This window comes from Chiloscyllium plagiosum, unplaced genomic scaffold (genome assembly GCF_037043375.1).
Source record: "Chiloscyllium plagiosum isolate Xiang-an unplaced genomic scaffold, Cpla_swu_hap1 HiC_scaffold_2, whole genome shotgun sequence".
Classification (NCBI taxonomy): domain Eukaryota; kingdom Metazoa; phylum Chordata; class Chondrichthyes; order Orectolobiformes; family Hemiscylliidae; genus Chiloscyllium; species Chiloscyllium plagiosum.
In genome coordinates, this window is record NW_028270140.1 from 156331364 (window position 1) to 156355258 (window position 23895).

Here is a 23895-nt window from a genome sequence, read left to right on the forward strand (position 1 = left end):
CATGACCTTCTGAAAAAAATGTTTTTACCTCATCTGTTTTAACCAGGTGAACTCTGAGATTTAAACAGTGACGCTTAGTTTTAGATTCTCCCACAGGAGGAAGCATCCCATCCTCATCCACCTGGTCAAGACTCCTCAGAGTTTCCTAATTAAGTTGCCTCTTAATTTCCTAACCTTCAACAGATACAAGACCAGCCTGATTCCAGGGATTAATCTGATAAACCTTCTCTGAACTGCCCCACACACATTTACATCCTTCCTTATTTAAGGAGACCAGTAGTCTCCTCTTCATTGGGGAGACCGGACGCCTCCTAGCAGAGCGCTTTAGGGAACATCTCCGAGACACCCACACCAATCAACCACACCGCCCCGTGGCCCAACATTTCAACTCCCCCTCCCACTCTGCCGAGGACATGGAGGTCCTGGGACTCCTTCACCGCCGCTCCCTCACCACCAGACCCCTGGAGGAAGAATGCCTCATCTTCCACCTCAGAACACTTCAACCCCAGGGCATCAATGTGGACTTCAACAGTTTCCTCATTTCCCCTTCCCCCACCTCACCCTGGTTCCAAACTTCCAGCTCAGTACTGTCCCCATGACTTGTCCGGACTTGTCCTACCTGCCTATCTCCTTTTCCACCTATCCACTCCACCCTCTCCTCCCTGACCTATCACCTTCATCTCCTCCCCCACTCACCCATTGTACTCTATGCTACTCTCTCCCCACCCCCACCCTCCTCTAGCTTATCTCTCCACGCTTCAGGCTCACTGCCTTTATTCCTGATGAAGGGCTTTTGCCCGAAACGTCGATTTTACTGCTCCTCAGATGCTGCCTAAACTGCTGTGCTCTTCCAGCACCACTGATCCAGAATCTGGTTTCCAGCATCTGCAGTCATTGTTTTTACCTAAGGGAACACTTAGAACATACATAAAACAGTACAGTGCAGTACAGGCCTTTCGGCCCTCAATGTGGTGCTGACATTTTATCCTATTCTCAGATCAGACTAGCCGACATTCTCTTAATTTTACTGTCATCCGTCTACCTATCCAAGAGTCGCTTAAATGTCCCTCATGTCTCTGACTGTACTCCCACTGCTGGCAGTACATTCCACACACCCACCACTCTCTGTGTAAAGAACCTACCTCTGACATCTCTCCTAAACCTTCCTCTAATCACCTTAAAATTACATCCCCGATTTCTGACTTCACCACCCTTTCAGGGTGATTTCTAGACTCAGTCCATCCTTAGAGTGAAAAATCCCTCTTGAACTCTCTCCTTAACCTTATACCTCTTACCTGGAACCTTTGCCCCCTGATTATTGCCTTCTCTACCGATGAGAGAAGTGATATCATATCCATGGTATTAATACCCCTCACAATCTTGTACATCTCCATCAGATCCTCTCTCAACCTTCACTGTTCCAATGAAACATCCTCGGCCTCTCCAATCATTCCTTTATGGCTCAGAGCCTCCGGCCCAGGGAACATCCTGGTGAATCTCCTATGTATCCCCTTGTGTGCTCTCACATCCTTCTGGTAGTGTGGGGACCAGAATTATACACAGTACTCCAGCTGTAGCCTAACCAGTGTTTTATATAAAGAAGAATAAAGGGAAAAAAAGAACAATACAGCACAAGGACAGGCCCTTCGGCCTACCAAGACTGCACCAACACATGACACCTTCCCAAACTCAAAACCTTTTGCCTCCACACGGTCCGTATCCCTCTCGTTCCTGCCTATTCATGTATCTGTCAAGATGCCTCCAAAATGCCTTGATCATACCTGCCTCCACCACCATCTCTGGCAGCACTTTCCAGAGTCCTACCACTCTCAACATAAAACCTTCTCTTCCAAATCATTTATATATTAATCCCTGTGAAACCACTGGTCAGAGATCTCCAGTCAGAAACACACCCTTCCACCACTACTCTCTGTTGTCTATGACTAAGCCAGTGCTGTATCCATCTTACCAGTTCATCATGGATCCCATGTGACTTCACCTTTTGTATGAGCCTTCCATGAGGACAACATCCACTGCCCTTCCCTCATCAATCATTTATCTCACACCCTCAAAAAACTCAAATCATGTTTGTGAGACACGACCTTCCCTGTACATAGCAATGCTGCCTATCACGAAAAAGTCTGAAAAGTTCCAGAGACGTAGAGGAAAGGATTGCAAAGATGATTCCAGAAAGGAGTGAGAGTGACAGGGGAGTTGTTATGGGGGCTTTTAACTTTCCAAATATTGACTGGAAATATTATAGTTCAAGTACTTTAGATGGGTCAGGTTTTGTCCAACGTGAGCAGGAGGGTTTCCTGACACAGTATGTAGACAGGCCAACAAGGGGCGAGGCCACTTTGGATTTGGTACTGGGTAATGAACCCAGCCAGGTGTTAGGTTTGTAGGTAGGTGAGCACTTTGGTGATAGTAACCACAATTCAGTTATGTTTACTTTAGTGATGGAAAGTGATAGGTATATATCACAGGGCAAGAGTTGTAGCTGGGCGAAAGGCAATTACAATGTGATTAGGCAAGATTTAGGATGCAAAGGATGGGGAAGGAAACTGCAGGGGATGGGCACAACTGAAATGTGGAGCTTATTCAAGGACCAGCTACTGTGGGTCCTTGATAAGTATGTACCAGTCAGGTAGTGAGGAAGTGGTTGAGCGCGGGAGCCGTGCTTTACTAAAGAAGTTAAATCTGTTGTCAAGTGGAAGAAGGTGGCTTATGTTAGGATGAGATGTGAAGGCTCGGTTAGAGCGCTTGAGAGTTACAAGGTAGCCAGGAAAGACCTAAAGAGAGAGCTTAGAAGAGCCAGAAGGAGACATGAGAAGTTGTTGGCAGATAGGATCAAGGTAAACCCTCAACACATGACACCTGTTCTACAGGTATGTTAAGAATAAAAGATTGACCCGGATACGATTAGGGCTAGTTAAGGACAATAGTGGAAAGTTGTTGTGGACTCCGAAGAGATAGGAGAGGTGCTAAATGAATACTTTTTGTCAGTATAGACACTAGAAAATGACAATGTTGTTGAAGAGAATACTGAGAAACAGCCTACTAGACCAGATGGGATTGAGGTTCACAAGGAGGAGGTGTTAGCAATTCTGGAAAGTGTAAAAAACAGGTAAGTCCCCTGGGCCAGATGGGATTTATCCTCGGATTCTCTGGGAAGCCAGGGAGGAGATTGCAGAGCCTTTGGCTTTGATCCTTATGTGGTCGTTGTCTACAGGAATAGTGCCAGAAGACTGGAGGATAGCAAATGTGGTTCCCCTGTTCAAGAAGGGGAGTAGAAACAACCCTGGGAATTATAGACCAGTGAGCCTTACTTCGGTTGTGGGTAAAGTGTTGGAAAGAGTTATAAGAGATAGGATTTATAATCATCTAGAAAGGAATAAGTTCATTAGGGATAGTCAACATGATTTCGTGAAGGGTAGGTCGTGTCTCACAAACCTTATTGAGCTCTCTGAGAAGGTGACAAAACAGGTGGATGAGGGTAAAGCAGTTGATGTGGTGTATATTGCATGCAATTCTGGTCTCCTTCCTATCGGAAAGATTTTGTGAAACTTGGAAGGGTTCAGAAAAGATTTTCAAGGATGCTGCCAGGGTTAGAGGATTTGAGCTATAAGGAGAAGCTGAACAGGCTGGGGCTGTTTTCCCTGGAGCGTCAGAGGCTGAGGGGTGACCTTATAGAGGTTTATAAAATCATGAGGGGCATGGACAGGATAAATAGACACAGTCTTTTCCCTGGGGTGGGGGAGTCCAGAACTAGAGGGCATAGGTTTAGGGTGACAGGGGCAAGATATAAAAGAAACCTATGGGGCAACTTTTTCATATAGAGGCTGGTATGTGTATGGAATGAGCTGCCAGAGGAACTGGTGGAGGCTGGTACAAATACAACATTTAAAAGGCATCTGGATGGGTATATGAATAGGAAGAGTTTTGAGGGATATGGGGTGAGTGCTAGTAGGTGCGTCTAGATTGGGTTGGGATATCTGGTCGGCATGGGCGGATTGGACTGAAGGGTCTGTTTCCGTGCTGTATATCTCTATGACTCTATGCTTCTATATGGACTTCAGTAAAGCTTTTGTTAAGGATCTCTCCTGTAACTAAAGAGGTTACAAAGATTTCACACAAGGCCCCAGCAATTTCCTCACCTGCCTACCTCAGCATTCAGGGATAGCTGCCATCAGGTCCTGAGGATTTGTCCACTTTAATGCTTTTCAAAACACACACCACCTCCTCCTTCTCTATACTGACATGCCCCAGAGTAACAACATACCCCTCCTGAGACTCACCATCCACCAGGTCCTCAATGGTGAATACCAAGGTGCAAAGTATTCATTAAGAACCTCACCATCTGACTCCATGCGTAAATTCCTCCTCGGTTCTTGACTGGACTGATCTTTTCCCTATTTACCTTTTGCTCCTTATGTATGTATAAAACCTCTTGGAATTTCCCTTAATCCTATTTGCCAAATACATTTCCTGGCCCCTTTTCGCCCTCCCAATTCCTTGTTTGAGTTCTTTCCTGTTCTCTTTGTACACTTTGAGGGCTCTGTCTGTCTCCCGACTCTAACACCTTACATGTCCCTCCTTTCTCTTTTTGACTAAGTTCCCAGTTTCTCTTGTCATCTAAGATTCCGACATGTCAGAGGTGAATTTGTCTTCAGTCGACATTCCCCAGTTTCTGCCTAATTGTGGCCGTTAGTCTTTTCCCAATTTAATACCTGATCCACCTGAGGATCACATGGATTTGAGGTGACTGTCAGGTCAGGCATGATCTTATTGAATGGTGGAGCAGCCTTGAGGGGCTGAGCGGCCTCCTGCTGGATTTCAGATGCCTGTATATATGTGTGCCCTCACAGAATAGAATCATAGAATCCCTACAGTGTGAAAACTGGCCCTTCGCCCCATTGACACTCTGAAAAGTATCCCACCCAAACCCAAGCCCCATTACTCTACACTTACCCCTGACTAATGCACCTAACCGACACATCCCTGAACACTACGGGCAATTTCCCACGGCCAATTCACCTGACCTGCACATCTTTGGAATGTGGGAGGAAACCGGAGCACCCGGAGGAAACCCACACAGACACGGGGAGAATGTGCAAACTCCAAACAGACAATCGCCCGAAGCTGGAATTGAACCCGGGTCCCTGGCTCTCTGAGGCAGCAGTGTTAACCACTGAGTCGTCGTGCTGCCCTGATTGGTCCCAGATTGTTTTTCATGGTTTGTTAGTTTGACCCAGTTTTGTTCTTTTCCTGCAGAGGCTGTGGGATTGGCTGATTTCAGCACAGGCAGTAATTTGTGACTGTGACATGAATGGGATGGAACTGGAAGAGGTGAATGAGAGGCTGAGCCAAGTGAAGGTGAGGCAAAATTGGGAAAGTGCCTGTGTTACTCAGAGGAAGGGAATAATGACCCAGGGGCACTGAGGCAGCTTTTCCCATCTTGGTCTGACATTGAAATGTGTCAGATTGGCTTTAGTGAAATTGGTTTTCCTGAACTAGTCTGGGTGCCAACTGGGTTGCCACTGGTGCAGGACAAAGGTCTGGATGAAGAACCCAAAAACCTTTACTGCTGTGTCCTTGTGGAAGTGAGGGATTTCAAGTCATCCCCAGCTTCAGGCTGCTTTCTGAAAGTTTAATGAATCACCCAGCACCGAGAGTGACAACTAAATGTAAACTATCTCTTTCATAGCAGCAGCTGTGTGAGGGACATTGCCACTTCAATGGTGTCTGGTAAAGCACACATGCTAATCGCTGCTCGGTCACATAGAACGTAAGTATTGTTGAAAAAGACCTTTTTATGGCCTTGACCAATCAGAATCAAATGTAGACAATTCTCAACAAGTCCAGCTCTGTGTCCATTGTACTTGCTGCTCATCAATGAGACCCACGCTTACAGGATGTGAGTGACTGTACTTGTGCCACACTCAGTCAAATGCAGCCTTGATATCAAAGGCTGTCCCTCTCCCCTCCCCTCTGGAATTCAGCTCTTTTGTCCATGTTTGACCCAAGGCTGGAATGAGGTCAGGAGCTGAGTGACCCTGGGGTTACCCACTGAGCAGGTTATTGCTGAGCAGGTGCTGCTTGGTAGCTCTGTTACTGACACCGTCCATCACGCTACTGAGGATCGAGGGGAGACTGATGGGGCAGGAATTGGTCAGGTTGGATTTGTCTTGCTTTTCATGTACAGGACATTCCTGGTTAATTTTCCGCATTGTCAGGTAGATGCCAGTGTTGTAACTCTACATGGAACATGTTGGCTGGGGGTGAGGCAAGTTCTGGAGTATAAGCTTTCAATACTATTGCTGGAATGTTATAGTGCTACCCCTGGCATGTCCCCTGCACTCCCCATTGAACCAGGGTTGATCCCCTGGCTTGATGATAATGGGTGAGTGGGGGATATGCCGGGCCATGAGGTTACAGATTGTGCTGGAGTTCAGTTCTGCAGTTGATGGCCCACAGTGCCTCATGGATGCCCACCCTTGAGCTCCTCGATCAGTTTGAAGTCTGACCCATTTAGCACAGTGATGGTGCCACACAACACACTGGAGGGGATTCTCAATGTGAAGGTGGGACTTTGTCTCCACACGGACTGTGTGGTGGTCATTCTTACCGATACTGTCATGGACAGATACATCTGCAGCCGGCAGATTGGTAAGGATGAGGTCAAGTATGTTTTTCCCTCTTGTTGGTTCCCTCCCCACCTGCTGCAGACCCAGTGCAGCAGCTCTGTCCTTTAGGACCTGACCAATTCAATCAGGAATACTGCTGCCGAGACACTCTTGGTTTTGGACAATGAAATCCCCCACCCGGAGTATATTCTGTGATCTTGCCATCCTCCCTCAAAGTGTTGTTCAACATGGAGGATACCGATTCATCAGCCGAGGGAGGGCGGTATGTGGTGATCAGCAGGAGGTTTCCTTGCCCTTGTTTAACCTGAAACAGTGAGACTTCCTGGGGTCCGGAGTCAATGTTGAGGACTCCCAGGGTAATTCCCTCCCGACTGTATCCCACTGTGGAGCCCTGTCTACTGGGTCTGTCCTGCCGGTGGGACAGGACATATCCAGGGATGGGGATGGTGGGGCCTGGGACATTGCTGTGAGGTTATGATGCCGTGAGTATGACTGTGTCAGGCTGTTGCTTGGCTAGGCTGTGAGACAGCTCTCCCAGTGTTGGCACCAGCCCCCGGATGTTAATGAGGGGACCTTTGCAGGATTATAGAGTCATAGAGATGGACAGCATGGAAACAGACCCTTCGGTCCAACCCGTCCATGCCGACCAGATATCCCAACCCAATCTAGTCCTACCTGCCAGCACCCGGCCCATATCCCTCCAAACCCTTCCTATTCATATACCCATCCAAATGCCTCTTAAATGTTGCAATTGTACCAGCCTCCACCACTTCCTCTGGCAGCTCATTCCATACACGTACCACCCTCTGCGTGAAAAAGGTGCCCCTTAGATCTCTTTTATATCTTTCCCCTCTCACCCTAAACCCATGCCCTCTAGTTCTGGACTCCCCGACCCCAGGGAAAAGACTTTGCCTATTTACCCTATCCATGCCCCTCATGATTTTGTAAACTTCGATAAGGTCACCCCTCAGCCTCTGACACTCCAGGGAAAACAGCCCCAGCCTGTTCAGCCTCTCCCTATAGCTCAAACCCCCAACCCTGGCAACATCCTTGTAAATCTTTTCTGAATCCTTTCAAGTTTCACAACATCTTTCCGATAGGAAGGAGACCAGAATTGCACGCAATATTCCAACAGTGGCCTAACCACTGTCCGGTACAGCTGCAATATGACCTCCCAACTCCTGTACTCAATACTCTGACCAATAAAGGAAAGCATACCCAAACATCGCCTTCACTATCCTATCTACCTGCGACTCCACTTTCAAGGAGATATGAACCTGCACTCCAAGGTCTCTTTGTTGAGCAACACTCCCTAGGACCTTACCATTAAGTGTATAAATCCTGCTCAAGCTTACTTTCCCAAAATGCAGCACATTGCATTTATCTAAATTAAACTCCATCTGCCACTTCTCAGCCCATTGGCCCATCTGGTCCAGATCTTGTTGTAATCTGAGGTAACCCTCTTCGCTGTCCACTACACCTCCAATTTTGGAGTCATTTGTAAACTTACTAACTGTACCTCTTACGCTCACATCCAAATCATTATTGTAAATGACAAAAAGTAGAGGGCCCAGCACCGATCCTTGTGGCACTCTACTGGTCACAGGCCTCCAGTCTGAAAAACAACCCTCCACCATCACTCTCTGTCTTCTACCTTTGAGCCAGTTCTGTATCCAAATGGCTAGTTCTCCCTGTATTCCATGAGATCTGGCGTTGCTAATCAGTCTCCCATGGGGAACCTTGTCGAACGCCTTACTGAAGTCCATATAGATCACATCTACTTGTTATGGCTGGTTTTGCCATTGTCTTCCGGTGCCAAGGTCGATGCCAGGTGATCCGTCTGGTTTCATGTCATAGAGTTATAGAGTCATAGAGATGTGCAGCATGGAAACAGACCCTTCGGTCCAAACCGTCCATGTCACGATTGATACAACTGAATGCCTTTCCTGGCCATTTCAGAGGGGCAACTGAGAGCCAACCACATTGCTATAGGTCTAGAGTCACATGTAGGCCAGACCAGGTGAGGATGGCAGATTTCTTTCCCTGAAGGTCTTTCATGGACCAGATGGTATTTTCCCAACATTTGATGACAGTTTCATGGTCACAATCACTGAGATCAGTTGTAGATTCCAGATTTATTAAGTGCTTTTCAATTCCACCAGCCCCCATGTTTCAATTCAAGCCCCAGATTTCAGACATTAGCCTGGGTTTCTAGCCCAGTGACATTATTGTTATGCCATGTTGACCTCCCATTTTCTCATTTCTCTCTGGACACCCACATTTGCAAGATTCATGTTTTTTTTTTAATCATTTCCACTTGTACAACAGCCTCAGTCTTCTGCACATTATCCTGGGTCTGCCAGCCTGTGGCTAACTCACTGAAGCTGTTTGTATCTTACAGCCGCATGTGTCCTTCCACACAGCTTCCTGATCCACCCAGGTTTGTAACATTAACAAATGTTGATATTTACACCCTACCTCTGAACCTAAGTCACTAATTTGTTGCTCTCCTCTCTCTCCCCCTCCCCCACACTTTCTCCACTCCTGCCTTCCTCCCACTCTCTCCCCCTCTTTACTCCCCACCTCCTCTTTCCCCACTCTCTCTCCTCTATGCCACCCCCACTCTCTACCCCTCACCCCCCTTCCAATCTCTCCCACACTTGTCTCTCCCCATCTCTCCCAATCCTCTCTCTCCCTCCTTTCTCTCTCCTTAATGTCTCCACTCTCTCCCCCTTCCATTAACTCCTCACACTATCTACTCCTCTCTCTTAACCTCCCAATATCTCCCTTTCTTTCTCTCCTCCTTCATCTCCCCCTGTCACTATCTCTGTCTGTCTCCCCTTCCATTATCTCATTTTCTCTCCCTCCATTTCTCCCTCTCTCCTTCCCCACTTTCCCCTCCCTCTCTCTCCCTTCTCCCAGCTGCACCTCTGCCATCCCCCCATCTCCTTTTTTCTCCCTTCCCTTCTCCCTCCCTACTCCCCCTATCCTCTCTTGGACTACTTCTCTGCAGGAGTTGATGAGTGATCTCTATCTGCAGAAGTTAGAGGTGGAGACCCTTACTCATCACTCTCAGTCTTTCACTCGCCGATTGCCAGTTCCTGAGCGAGAGCTGATTGAGGGGCTCTTGCAGGACTATCGAGAACGCTGGGAGAAGCTGGAGAGAGAATTAGTCAGTAAACAGGTAAGGGGGATTCACATTAGAGAGGGAACAGTGGATGTTCCTGGTGGAATAGGGGGTGTTCCTGGAGAAATGGAAGATGTTTCAGAAGGAATGGGGGATGGTCCATTAGAGAATGGAAGATATTAGAACCACAGAATGGTATAGCACGGAAGGGATCCATTCGGCCCAACTTGTCCAAGCCAACCCAAAGACCCCGAGATGTCCTTTCTAATTTCATCTTGCTGCACATGGCAACTTACAACATTTTAAAGTTCAGAACCAGGAACGTTTTCAAAAAGTTTAGTGCCTCAACACAGGCAGCCAATTCCAGGCACCTACCATGTTCTCTACATGGCACGGGTGGCTCAGTGGTTAGCACTGTTGCCTCACAGCACCAGGAACCTGAATTTGATTCCAGCTTTGGGTAACTGTCTGTGGAGTTTGCACACTCTGCCTGTGTCTGCGTGGGTTTCTTCCCACAATCCAGAGCTGGACAGGTTATGTGGATTAGCCATGTTAAATTGCCCCACTGTCCTGTGGACATATTGACCAAACAACCTCACCTCCCCATGGCCGAACACGTCAACTCCCCCCTCCACCCCCAACCAACTCCCCCAAGGACATGCAGGTCCTGGGCCTCCTCTGCCACCAAACCCTAACCATCCGACGCCTGGAGGAAGAATGTCTCATCTTCCGCCTTGGGACCCTCCAACCATACGGGAACAATGTGGATTTCTTCATCTCCCCTCCCCCCACCTGGTCAGCATGGATGCGTTGGACCGAAGGGTCTGTTTCCGTGCTGTATGACTCCACGCTCGTGTTGGCATGTGGCACTGGGAGTAATCCTGAGGTTTGAGGTCCTGTATTTTAATTTGTCTCCTAACTTCCTCGATTCAGCTGTCGAGTCCTCATCCCTGTGTTTGGTGGTTGATACCTCTGTGTGTACCACCACCAGACTGTTCAACCTCCTGCTCCAGAATGTCTTGCAGCCACTCTGAGACATCCCTGACCAGAACACTATGATATTCGAGAGGAGATAGAGGAGAATCCAGAGCGATTGGTGAGAGGGTGGGCGGGGGGGGCGGGTAGCGGTGACTGAAATGGAATGAGGAATCCAACTCAGACTTTTGTCCTTTGATTGCAGCATGAGTTAGAAAAGACGTTGCTGAGTCTTGGACATTTCCAACCAGCTCTCCAGCAGACTCTGACATGGCTGATAACTACCCAGGAGTTACTGGATCAACAACGATGCCCCAGCATTGATCTCCACACCTGTGAGATACAGCTAGCAAAACTTCGGGTCAGTTCGATAGATCTATAATAGATCAATATAATCTTTACAGGTGGCACAGTGGTTAGCACTGCTGCCTCACAGCGCCAGAGACCCAGGTTCAATTCCCGCCTCAGGCAACTGACTGTGTGGAGTTTGCACATTCTCCCTGTGTCTGTGTGGGTTTTCTCTGGGTGCTCTGGTTTCCTCCCACAGTCCAAAAATGTGCAAGTTAGGTGAATTGGCCATGCTAAATTGCCCATTGTGTTAGGTGAAGGGATAAATGTAGGGGAATGGGTCTGGGAGGGTTGCTCTTCAGAGGGTCAGTGTGGACTTGTTGGGCCGAAGGGCCTGTTTTCACACTGTAAGTAATCTAATAAGATCATAGACATAAGACACAGGACCAGAAAGTAGGCCATTCAGCCCATCAAATCTGCTCTGCCATTCAATCATGGTAGATATGTTTCTTGACTCCATTCTCCCTCTTTCTCTCTGTAACCTTTGATCCCCTTGATACTCAGGAACCTTTCTATCTCAGTCTTAAATATACTCCCTGACCTGGCCATCACAGCATTCTGTGGAGTGAATTCCATAGACTCCCCACTCTCTGGCTGAAGACGTTTCTCCTGATCTCTATTCTAAAAGGGTCTTCCCTTTACTCTAAGGCTATGCCCTTGGGTCCGAGTCTCTCCTACCAATGGAAACATCTTGCCAAAATCATCTGTTTTGTCAACATCATTCAGTATTCTGTATGTTTCAATGAGATCTGACCTCATCCTTCTAATGTCCATTGAGTGTAAACCCAGAGTCCTCAAACGTTCCTCATTTGTGAACCTTTTCATTCCTGGGACCGTTCTCATGAACCACCTCTGAACATGCTCCAGGGCCAGTACGTCCTTCCTGAGATATGGGCCCCAAAACTGCACATAATATTCCAAATGGGGTCTGGCCAGAGCTTTATAGAGCCTCAGAAGTACATCCCTGCTTTTATATTTAAATCCTTTCAAAATAAATGCCATAATTGCATTTGCCTTCCTATCTACTGACTCAACCCGCAAGTTTACCTTGAGAGAATCCTGGACTAGAACTCCCAAGTCTCTTTGCACTTCAGATTTCTGAATTTTCTCCCCCATTTAGAAAATAGTCCACGCCTCCATTCTTCCGACCAAAGTGCATCACCTCACACTTCCCCACGTTGTACTCCATCTGCCACTTCTTTGCCCACTCTCCTATCCTGTCCAAATCCTTCTGCAGCCTCCCCACCTCCTCAATGCTACCTGTCCCTCTACCCACCTTTGTATTGTCTGCAAACGTGGCCAGAATGCCCTCAGCTCCTTCATCTTGATCGTTATTGTATAAAGTGAAAGGTTGTGGTCCCAACACTGAGCCTTGTGGAACACCACTTGTCACCGGCTGCCATCCTGAGAAGGACCCTTTTATCCCAGTCTCTGTTTTCTGCCTGACAGCCCAGCTTCTACCTGTGCTAGCACCTTGCCCCTAACACCATGGGCACTTAGCTTACTCAGTAGCGTCCTGTACGGCACCTTGTCGAAGGTTTCCTGAAGTCCAGGTAGATAACATCCATTAGCTCTCCTTGGTCTAACCTGCTCATTACTTCCTCAAAGAATTCTAGCAGATCTGTCAGGTGTGACCTCCCCTTGATGAAACAATGTGGACTTTGCCGTATTTTACCGTACATTTCCAAGTATTCAGAAATCCTCTTCCTCACAATGAATTCCAGGATCTTACCCATGATCAAGGTTAGGCTAATCGGTCTGTAATTTTCTATCTTTTGTCTTACTCCCTTTTTAAACAGGGGTGTCATGTTAGCGATTTTCCAGTTATCTGGGACCCTCCCTGATTCTAGCGATTCCTGAAAGATCACCACTAACTCCTCCGCTATCTCTTCAGCTATGTCCCTGAGAACTCTGGGCTGTAGCCCATCTGCTCCAGTTGATTTATCCACCTTCAGGCCATTCAGTTTTTCTAGCACCTTCTCCTTGGTGATGGCCACCATACTCAGCTCTACCCCCTCACTCTCTTGAATTTTTGGGATATTACTCCTGTCTTCCACCATGAAGACTGACCCAAAATAATTATTCAGTCCCTCAGCCATTTCCTTGTTCCCCCACTACTATCTCTCCAGTGGCACTTCCAACAACCCAATGTCCACTTTTGCCTCTCTCTATATATCTAAAGAAACTCTTACAGTCTTCCTTTATATTACTGGCTACCTTACCCTCATATTGAATCTTCTTGGTCTTTGTAAGCTTCCAAATCCTCTGGTTTCCCACTGCCCTTCACCACATTATATGCTTTCCCTTTTGTTTTTATGCTGACCCTGACTTCCCTGGTCAGCCAGGGTTGCCTCATCCTCCCAGTACCTTGCTTCCTTTTCCTCAGGATGAATCCCTGCTGTGTCTCCTGAATTACTCCCAGAAGCTCCTGCCATTGTTAACCTGCATCAGCTTTTAGAGTCCGACACCCCCTTGGTCTTTACTGAGGATCTATGCTCCAGAACTTGCCGCTTCCCTCGCCAAGTTGTTCCAGTACAGCTACAACACTGATATCACCCCAACATTGTTGAAAATTGCCCAGGTTTATCCTGTACGTAAAAGGCAGGGCAAATCCAACCCAGCCATCAGTCTCCTCTTGATCCTCAGTAACGTGATGAACAGTGTCATTAACAGTGCTATCAAGCAGCACCTGCTCATTGAGGCCCAGTTTGGGTTCCACTCAGCTCCTGACCTTATTGCAACTTTGGTTCAAAGCGTTTTAACTTATTCATCGGTGAGATGTGCTGTTGGGGTGGCTGGTCAGCATTTATTGCCCATCACAAGTTGCCCTTGAGAAGGTGGTGATGAGCTGTCAATATGGACGAAACAGTAAAAGTTCAGAAGTGAGGTGAGAGTGACAGCTCTTGACATCAAGGCTGCATTTGACCGAGTGTGTCATCAAGGAGCCCTGGCAAAACTGGACTCAATGGAAATCAGGGTCAAACTGTCTGACTGGAATCATACCTGACACATAGCAAGATGGTCATAATTGTTGTAGGTCAGTCATCTCAGCTCCAGGACACCTCTGCAGGGGTTTCTCAGGGTAGTGTCCTAGGCCCAACCATCTTCAGTTGCTTCATCAATGACCTTCCCTCCAGCATAAGGTCAGAGGTGGGGATGTTCGCTGATGATTGTACAGTGTTCAGCACCATTCGCAACTCCTCAGATACTGAAACAGTCCGTGTTCAAATGCAACAAGATCTAGACAATCTCCAGGCTTGGGCTGACAAGTGACAAGTAACATTCATGCCACAGAAATCGTCATCTCCAATAAGGGGCAATCTAACCACCACCCCTTGACAATCAATGGTGTTACCATCACTGAATCCCCCACGATTAACATCCTGAGGGTTACTATTGACCAGAAATTCAACTAGACTCACCATATAAACACAGTGGCTACAACAGCAGGTCAGAGGCTGGGAATACTGCAGCGAGTAACTCACCTCTTGACTCCCCAGAGCCTGCCCACCATCTACAAGGCACAAGGCAGTAGGGTGATGGAATACTCCCCACTTGCCTGGATGGGGGCAGCTCCAACAACACTCAAGGAGCTTGACACCATCCAGGACAAAGCAGCCCCCACTTGATTGGCACCACATTCACAAACACCCACTCCCTCCCCCACCGACGCTCAGTAGCAGCAGTGTGTACTGTCTACAAGATGCACTGAAGAAACCCACCAAAGATCCTCACACAGCACCTTCTAAACCCACAGCCACTTCCATTTAGAAGGACAAGGGCAGCAGATCTATGGGAACACCACCATCAGCAAGTTCCCTTCCAAGCCCCTCACCATTCTGACTTGGAAATATATCACCGTTCATTCACTGGGTCAAAATCTGGAATTTGTCCCCTAATGGCATTCCGAGTCTATTTACAGCACATGAACTGCAGCAGCTCAAGGCGGCAACTCACGCCCACTTTATAGAGTCAGAGAGTCATACAGGTAAAAACAATGACTGCAAATGCTGGAAACCAGATTCTGGATCAGTGGTGCTGGAAGAGCACAGCAGTTCAGGCAGTATCCTCTCATTGGATGCTGCCTGAACTGCTGTGCTCTTCCAGAACCACTGATCCAGAATCAGAGAGTCATACAGCACAGAAACCTTTTGTCTGACTCATCCATTCTCACCAGACATCCTAATCTCTTCTAATCATTTGCCAGCATTTAGCCAATATCCCTCTAAATCTTTCCTATTAATGTACACATCCAGATGCTTTTTAAATGTTGTAACTGTACACACCTTGACCATTTCCTCTGGCAGCTCGTTCCATACACACACCACCCTCTGTGTTTAAAAAGGTTACCCCTCATGTCCCTTTTAAATCCCGCCCCTCTCACCCTAGTTCTGGATTCCCCCCTATCCCAGGGAGAAGACTTTGTCTATTTATCCTATCCATGCCCCTCATGATTTTATAAACCTCTATAATGTCACCCCTCAGCCTCCAACGCTCCAGGGAAAACAGCCCCAGCCTGTTCAGCCTCTCCCTATAGCTCAAATCCTCCAATCCTGGCAATGTCCTTAAATCTTTTTTGCACTCTCTCAAGTTTAACAACTTTAATTGGTAATGAGTTGAAGGGTTATGGGCAGAAGACAGGAGAATGGGGGTGAGGGGTATATCAGCCATGATCGAATGGCACAGCAGACTCAATGGGTCAAATGGCCTAATTCTGCACCTTTAACTTATGAGCTGTTTGTGCAGCAACACTCCCCAGGACCCCACCATTAAGTGTATAAGGAGAAAGTGAGGCCTGCAGACGCTGGAGATCAGAGTCGAGAGCGCGGTGCTGGAAAAGCACAGCAGGTCAGGCAGCATCCAAGGAGCAGGAGAATCGACATTTCGGGCAAAAGCCCTTCATCAGGAATGAGGGATGAAGACAAACTATTCCTGATGAAGGGCTCCTGCCCGAAACGTCGATTCTCCTGCTCCTCGGATGCTGCCTGACCTGCTGTGCTTTTCCAGCAACACACTCTCGACATTAAGTGTATAAGTCCTGCCCTGATTTGTCTTACCAAAAAAGCAGCACCTCACATTTATCTAAATTAAACTTCATCTGCCACTTTTCAGTCCATTGGCCCATTTGATCAAGGTCAGGTTGTAATCTGAGATAACCTTCTTCACTGTCCACTACACAACCTAAGAGCAAAGAAAATTTACAGCCCAGGAACAGGCCCTTCGGCCCTCCAAGCCTGAGCCGATCCAAATCCACCGTCTAAACCTGTCGCCCAATTCCTAAGCATCTGTATCCCTCTGCTCCCCACCTACTCATACATCTGTCCAGATGCATCTTAAATGAATCTACCGTGCCTGCCTCTACCACCTCTGCTGGCAACGCATTCCTGATGCCCACCACCCTCTGTGTGAAGTACTTGCCGCGTGTATCCCCCTTAAACTTTCCACCTCTCAGCTTGAACGTGTGACCTCTCGTTATTGAATCCTTTACCCTGGGAAAAAGCTTGTCTCTATCCACCCTGTCTATACCCTTCATGATTTTGTAAACCTCAATCAGGTCCACCCACAATCTCTATTTTTCTAATGAAAACAAACCTAACCTACTCAACCTCTCTTCATAGCTCACACCTTCCATACCAGGCAACATCCTCGTAAACCTTCTCTGCACCCTCTCCAAAGCGTCCACATCCTTTTGGTAATGTGGCGACCAGAACTGTACACAGTATTCTAAATGCGGCCGAACCAATGTCTTGTACAATTTTAACATGACCTGCCAGCTCTTATACTCAATACCCCGTCCAATTAAAGCAAGTATACCATATGCCTTCTTGACCACATTATCCACCTGTGCAGCAACCTTCAGGGTACAATGGACCTGCACTCCCAGATCTCTCTGCCCATCAACTTTTCCCAAGGCTCTTCCATTCATTGTATAATTCACTCGAGAATTAGACTTTCCTAAATACATCACCTCACATTTGTCTGGATTGAGCTCCAGTCTATCTATATCCTCCCGTATTCTCTGACAGTCCCTTATGCTTTCTCCTACTCCACCAATCTTTATGTCATCTGCAAACTTGCTGATCATACCAACAGTGTCCTCTTCCAGATCATTTATGTATATTATGATATTTATGATATTTATGATTTATGATATCCTAGTCTCATGTTCCTAACCATGTCCTGAGTTCATCTGCCTTCCCTTTTGCATTGAAATAAATGCAGTTTAATTTACCAGTCCTACTCCACTCTCTGCCAAGCTCTTGTCTCTTTTGACTAATAGACTTGCTCCCCGTAACTACTGTCCCAGCCTCAGCCTTTCTCACTATCTCTTTGGTTCCCACCTCTCCTTACTAGTTTGAAGCCTCCCGAGTAGCACCAGCTAATCTGCCCGCTAGTATTCTACATACAGAATCTGCAGGCAGGGAGGAAAGCTAATGGCATGCTGGCCTTCATAGCGAGAGGATTGAAGTAGGGATGTCTTGCTGCAGTTACACAGGGCCTTGGTGAGGCCACACCTTGAGTATTGTGTACAGTTTTGGTCTCCTAGTCTGAGGAAGGACGTTCTTGCTATTGAGGGAGTTCAGTGAAGGTTCACCAGACTGATTCCCGGGATGGCAGGATCAATGTATGAGGAAAGACTAGATCGACTGGGCTCCTACTCACGGGAATCTCACAGAAACATATAAAATCCTGATGGGACTGGACAGGCTAGATGTGGGAAGAATGTTCCCGATGTTGGGGAGGCCCAGAACTAGGGGGTCACAGTCTAACAGTAAGGGGTAAGTCATTTAGGACTGAGATGAGGAAGGATTTCTTCACCCGGAGTTGGGAACCTGTGGAATTCTCTTCCACAGGAAGCTGTTGGGGCCTGTTCATTAGATAGAAAGGAGTCAAGGGGTATGGGGAGAGGTTGGGAATGGGCTACTGAGACTGCATGATCAGCCATGATCATACTGAATGATGGTACAGGCTCAAAGGGCTGATTGGCCTCCTCCTGCACCTATTTTCTATATTTCTATGATAATGGTCCCCTTCCAATCTAGGTGGAACCCATCCTTCTTATACAGGTCAATTCTATCCCAAAAATGTGAATCCTTGCCCACTGTACCAGCTCCTCAACAACACATTCATCTGCTCTATCCTCCTATTCCTACTCTCACTCACACATGGCATCAGTATTAGTCCATATTACTTCCTCCAGGACCAACATTTCAACATCCTGCCTAATTTCCTTTATTCTCCCTGCAGAACATCATCCATTTCCTTAGCTATACCTCTGGTATCAGTATGTACAATGACTTTCTACTGGTCAGTCTCCTCTTTGAAAATATTCTGCTCCCTCTCTGAGACATCCTTGACCCTAGCTCCAGGGAGGCAACACCGCATCCTAATGCCTCCTCGTTGGCCACTGAAACATCTTCTGTGCCACAGACTAGAGAGTCCCCTATTACAATCAATCACTTGGAACCTGACTTACTCATTACTGTACAGCCAGTTACAGTACCAGAAACCTGGTTGTCAGTGCTAGACTCCCCTGAGAGGTCACACCTCCCGACAGTATCCAAAAGGGTCTAGTGGTATTATCGTTGGACTGTTAAGCCAGAGATCCAGATAATGTTCCAACGACCCAGGTTCAAATCCGGCCAGCATTGATGGTGAAATTTGAATTCAGTAAAACTCTGGAATTAAGAGTCTAATGATGACCGTGAATCCATTGTCATTGGAAAAACCCATCTGGTTCATTAATATGCATTAGGGAAGGAAAGTGCCATTCTTTGCCAGATCTGGCCTACATGTGACTCCAGACCCACAGCAATGCGGTTGACTCTTAAACTACCCTCTGGGTAATTAGGGATGGGTAATAAATGCTAGCCTAGCCAGCGACACCCTCATCCCATGAACAAATGCCAAATAAAATCCAAACGGCAGACCTGTTTGAGATGGGGATAGCCACAGGAGACTCCTGCCCTACCTGCCTCCCTCTCCTACCATTCATGGCAGTCAACCATCGACCTCTCTATATCTGCAGTGTCTCCATCTTCCATCATACCCCCAGCTCTTGTAAACTCTTGCCTCAAACCCACTGCTGCAGCTGATCCATGTAATCTAAAAAGGTTGCAACCAAACACACTTCCTCTCGGCATAGTCATCAGGAGTATGAAATTCTCCCTAATCTCCTACATCCAATAGAAATTGAATTGAGTTGAATTTATTGTCACGTGTACCGAGGTGCAGTGAAAAGCTTTGTCTTGCGAGCAATCCAGGCAGATCGCAGAGTTAAATAGCATAGATAGTAAATAATAGGGAAACAGCAGCAAAAACAAAAACACAGGTACAGGCGAATGTTAAGTGTTTGTGAGTCTATTCAGTGTCTAACAATAGTAGGATAGAAACTATTTCAAAACCGGCTGGTGCGTGCGTTCAGGCTTCTGTACCTTCTCCCCGATGGTAGAGGTTGTAGAAAAACATTGCCAGGGTGGGATGGATCTTTGAGAATGCTGGCGGCCTTTCCCTGACAGTGGGCCTGGATTCCATAGATGGGAGCTTGGCCTTTGTGAGTGTCCGGGCCGAGTTCCCCACTCTCTGTAACCATCTCCGATCTTGAATGGTGCAGCTGCCATACCAGGTAGTGATACATCCAGACAGAATGCTCTCGATGGCGCACCTATAAAAGTTGGCAAGGGTATTCACCGTCATGCCCCAAATTACCTCAGCTGCCTGAGGAAGAAGAGACGTTGTTGGGCCTTTGTAACCAGTGTGTCCACATGAAGAGCCCAAGAAAGCTTGTTGTGGATGACCACTCCCAGGAGCTTGACACTCTCCACTCGTTCCATCTCTGTGCTGTTAATGTTCAGGGGGGGCATATGTAACATCCCGCCGAAAGTCAATAATGAGTTCCTTGGTTTTGTCAGCATTGAGAGTTAGGTTGTTCTCAGTGCACCATTTTTCCAGGTCTTCCACCTCCCATCTGTAGTCTGTTTCGTTGCCATCTGAGATTCGACCGACTATGGTAGTGTCATCAGCGAACTTTTGTAAATGGCATTAGTCTGGTATTTGGCGACGCAGTCATGGGCATACAGTGAGTACAGTAGGGGGCTGAGTACGCACCCCTGGGGGGCTCCAGTGTTGAGTGTTAGTGAAATATTGTCCCCAATCTTCACTGAATGTGGCCTGTGGGTCAGGAAACACTGAGGTTCCAGTTGCAGAGAGTGGGGCTTAGTCCGAGGTCACTAAGTTTAGTAATCAGTCTCGAGGGGATAATAATGTTGAAGGCTAAAGTGTAGTCAATGAGTAGGATTCTTACATAGCTGTTCTTGGTGTCAAAATATTCTAGGGAGGAGTGAAGGGCATCTGACATGGATCTGTTGGTCCATTAGGCAAATTGGAGTGGGTCAAGCGTAGTGGGGAGGCTGGAGTTGATTAATGCCATGACCAGCCTTTCAAAGCACTTCATGCCCACCGAAGTTAGGGCCACTGGGCGGTAGTCATTGAGACATGCTGCATGAGCCTCCTTAGGCACAGGGGTGATGTTGGCCTCTTGAAACAGGCAGAGACAGTGGCCTGCTGCAGGGAGAGGTTGAAGATGTCCCAGAAGACCCCAGCCAGTTGATCTGCACATGCTCTGAGTGCACGGCCTGGTACTCTGTCTGGTCCCATCACTTTCCTTAGATTCACAGGAAGAAAAAATGATCTGACCTCTGATGCAGTGACTGTTGGCATAGGTTCGACAGGCCTTATTGGAATAGGAGTTACCTCTCCACTGAAATACTGCTCAAAGTGAGTAGAGAAGGTGGTGCGGAGGGATGCATCATCGTCTGCTATCTTATGCTGTCTCTTTTTAGAACCTGTGATGTCATTCAGTCCTTGCCATAGTCTCCGGGTGTCTGTCTGGGTCTCTAGTTTGGATCGGTATTGGTCCTTGGCTGCCTTAATGGCTCTGCGAAGGTCATACTTGGATTCCTTATATTTGAGTGGCTCTCCTGATCTGAAGGCCTTACACCTGATTTTTAGCAGGTTCCGCATGTCCTGATTCATCCAGGGTTTCCTGTTGGGGAACTCCCAGATTGACTGGAAGATAACCACCAATGCATCTATTATTTCTAGAGCCACTTCCTTAAGCACTCTGGGATGTAGGTTATCAGGCCCTGGGGATTTATCCACCTTCAATCCCCTCAATTTTCCCAGCACCATTTCTCTACTAATAGTGACCTCCCTCAGTTCTTCCCTCTCACTAAATCTTGCATTCTCCAGGAATTCTGGGATCTGATTTGTGCCCTCTTTTGTAAAGACAGAACCAAAGTATGTATCCAGTTGCTCAGCCATCTCTTTGCCCCCTATTATACATTCCTCCGTTTCTGTCTGTAGGGGACCTATATTTGTCTTCATCAGTCTCTCTCTGTTCACGTACCTATGAAAACTCTTACTGTCAGTCTTCATGTTCCCTACCTGCTTACTTTTGTTCTGTGTTTTCCCCTTCTTCATCAATCCCTTGGACCTTCTTTGCTGAATTCTAAACTGCTCACAATCCTCAGACATATTATTTTTCTTGGACAATCTGTATGCTTCTTCCACCTGTATGGATCGGATACCATCTCTAATTTTCTTACCCATTTTACTTTTGTGCCAGACAGGATTAAACATTTGTTGCAGTTTCCCCCGTGCATTCCTTGAATGTATGCCATTGCCTATCCACTGTCATTCCTTTAAGTGACTCTCCCCAATCTATCAAGACCAACTCACGCCTTTTATCTTCATAGTTTCCTTTATTAAGATTCAGCACCCTAGTCTCCGAATCAACTACCTCACTCTCCATCTTGTTAAAAATGACTATCTTGTTACAGTTGCTATTTGAGGAAAGACATTCTGGCTATTGAGGGAGTGCAGCGTAGGTTCACGAGGTCAATTCCTGGAATGGCGGGACTACCTTACGCTGATAGATTGGAGCGACTGGGCTTGTATACCCTTGAGTTTAGAAGACTGAGAGGGGATCTGATTGAGACATATAAGATTATTAAAGGATTGGACACTCTGGAGGCAGGGAACATGTTTCCGCTGATGGGTGAGTGCCGAACCAGAGGACACAGCTTAAAAATACAGGGTAGACCATTGAGGACAGAGATGATGAGAAACGTCTTCACCCAGAGAGTGGTGTGTGTGTGTGGAATGCTCTGCCCCAGAGGGCAGTGGAGGCCCAGTCTCTGGATTCATTTAAGAAAGAGTTGGATAGAGCTCTTAAGGATAGTGAAATCAAGGGTTATGGAGATAAGGCAGGAACAGGATACTGATTGAGGATGATCAGCCATGATCATAATGAATGGTGGTGCAGGCTCGAAGGGCAGAATGGCCTACTCCTGCACCGATTGTCTATTGCTCATCCCCAAGGGGTCTCACACAGCTAGATTGGCAATGATTCCCTTCTCATCGCACAGTACCCAGTCTAAGATGGTCTGCCCTCTTGTTGGTTCCTCCACATATTGGTCAAGAAAGCCATTCCATATACGTTCCTGGAATTCCTCCTCTACAGCATTGTGGCTTATTTGATTTGCCCAATCTACGTGCAGATTAAAATCATGTGATATTCCCTTATCACATGCATCTCTCATTTCCTGTTCACTGCCATTCCCAACATCACCACTGCAGTTTGGGGAATTCTCTGTATGACGTTGATTCTCCCGCTCCTCGGATGCTGCCTGACCTTCTGTGGTTTTTCAGCACCACTCTCTCGACAGTCAGTAACACCCACATCCCTGAATTAATTTTTAAGAATCTCTATCACCCCCTGGGCTATGACCAGATCAGAAACCCCCCTGATCCAGTGAAGGGTTTGGAGATCCATCACTCTCTCCCTCAGTGGATTGTCTGCTGTGAATATGAATCATGAAGTGTTTGTGTCTCTGTGACGGATGGAGATATGTTGAACAGGTTAATCATGAGCAGGAGCTGGTGTCTCTGCCTTCAATGTGCACAATGAGGAAGTTTGTTGTTGTTGAACCTCGGGACTGCCATGCCTCTTGTTATACAGGTTCTGTGGAATGATGTGAGAGCGCATGAGAGCACAGTGCAGTCTGTTCACCAAGCTGGTCTCGCACTGCTAACTCCAAACTCCAGAAAAACGGGGAGGAACCTTTCCCATAATCTTCAAGAACTGAATCTGCGATGGGAGCGTGTGAAATATCAGACTGAACAGCAAGTGCTGGAGCTGGAGACCACTGTGAGTCAGGTATGGAGTAAAGACAGAGTGAGTGAGGGAGGGACTGAGTCAGTGTTGGGAGGGACTGAGTCAATGTTGGAAGGAACTGAGTGAGTGATGGAGGGACTGAGTGAGGGACAGAGTGAGTGATGGAGAGAGGGGCTGAGTGAGGGACAGAGTGAGTGATGGAGAGAGGGGCTGAGTGAGGGACAGAGTGAGTGATGGAGAGAGGGGCTGAGTGAGGGACAGAGTGAATGAGAGACAGTGAGTGAGGGGATGGAATGAGTGAGTGAGGGACAGAGTGAAGTGGGGGACAGAGTAAGGGTGGGACAGAATGCACGTAATAGGCTAGTTAATGAATTAGTTAACGATTTAGTTTAAATATCACAGTCTAAGGTAATATTAATTGATAAGTCACAAAAATGGATGAATAAATGGAATCCATGAGGTAGGGTCTTTGTTGTCAAAATATTGCAACATGGGCATCCTTATCAAAAAAGACTGTTTCAGTTTGATTTTTATCTCCACACAGAAACAGAGGGATGGGGAGCAGGAGTAGGCCACTCAGCCCTGCTCCACCATTCCATATGATCACGTGACTCAGTCTC

The 23895-nt window shown here is 47.2% G+C and overlaps 1 protein-coding gene across 1 annotated transcript in view; it reads left to right on the forward strand.

The window, feature by feature from the left end:
- The window catches only part of LOC148152029 (microtubule-actin cross-linking factor 1, isoforms 6/7-like), a 205826-nt gene that overhangs the window by 43720 nt on the left and 138211 nt on the right, over nt 1-23895 (forward strand). The window contains exons 5-8 of the mRNA XM_087994130.1: nt 5275-5376; nt 9661-9831; nt 10955-11110; nt 23120-23317. Coding sequence (XP_087850256.1) covers nt 5275-5376; nt 9661-9831; nt 10955-11110; nt 23120-23317 — 627 coding nt within the window. The remainder of the gene's footprint in view (nt 1-5274; nt 5377-9660; nt 9832-10954; nt 11111-23119; nt 23318-23895) is intronic.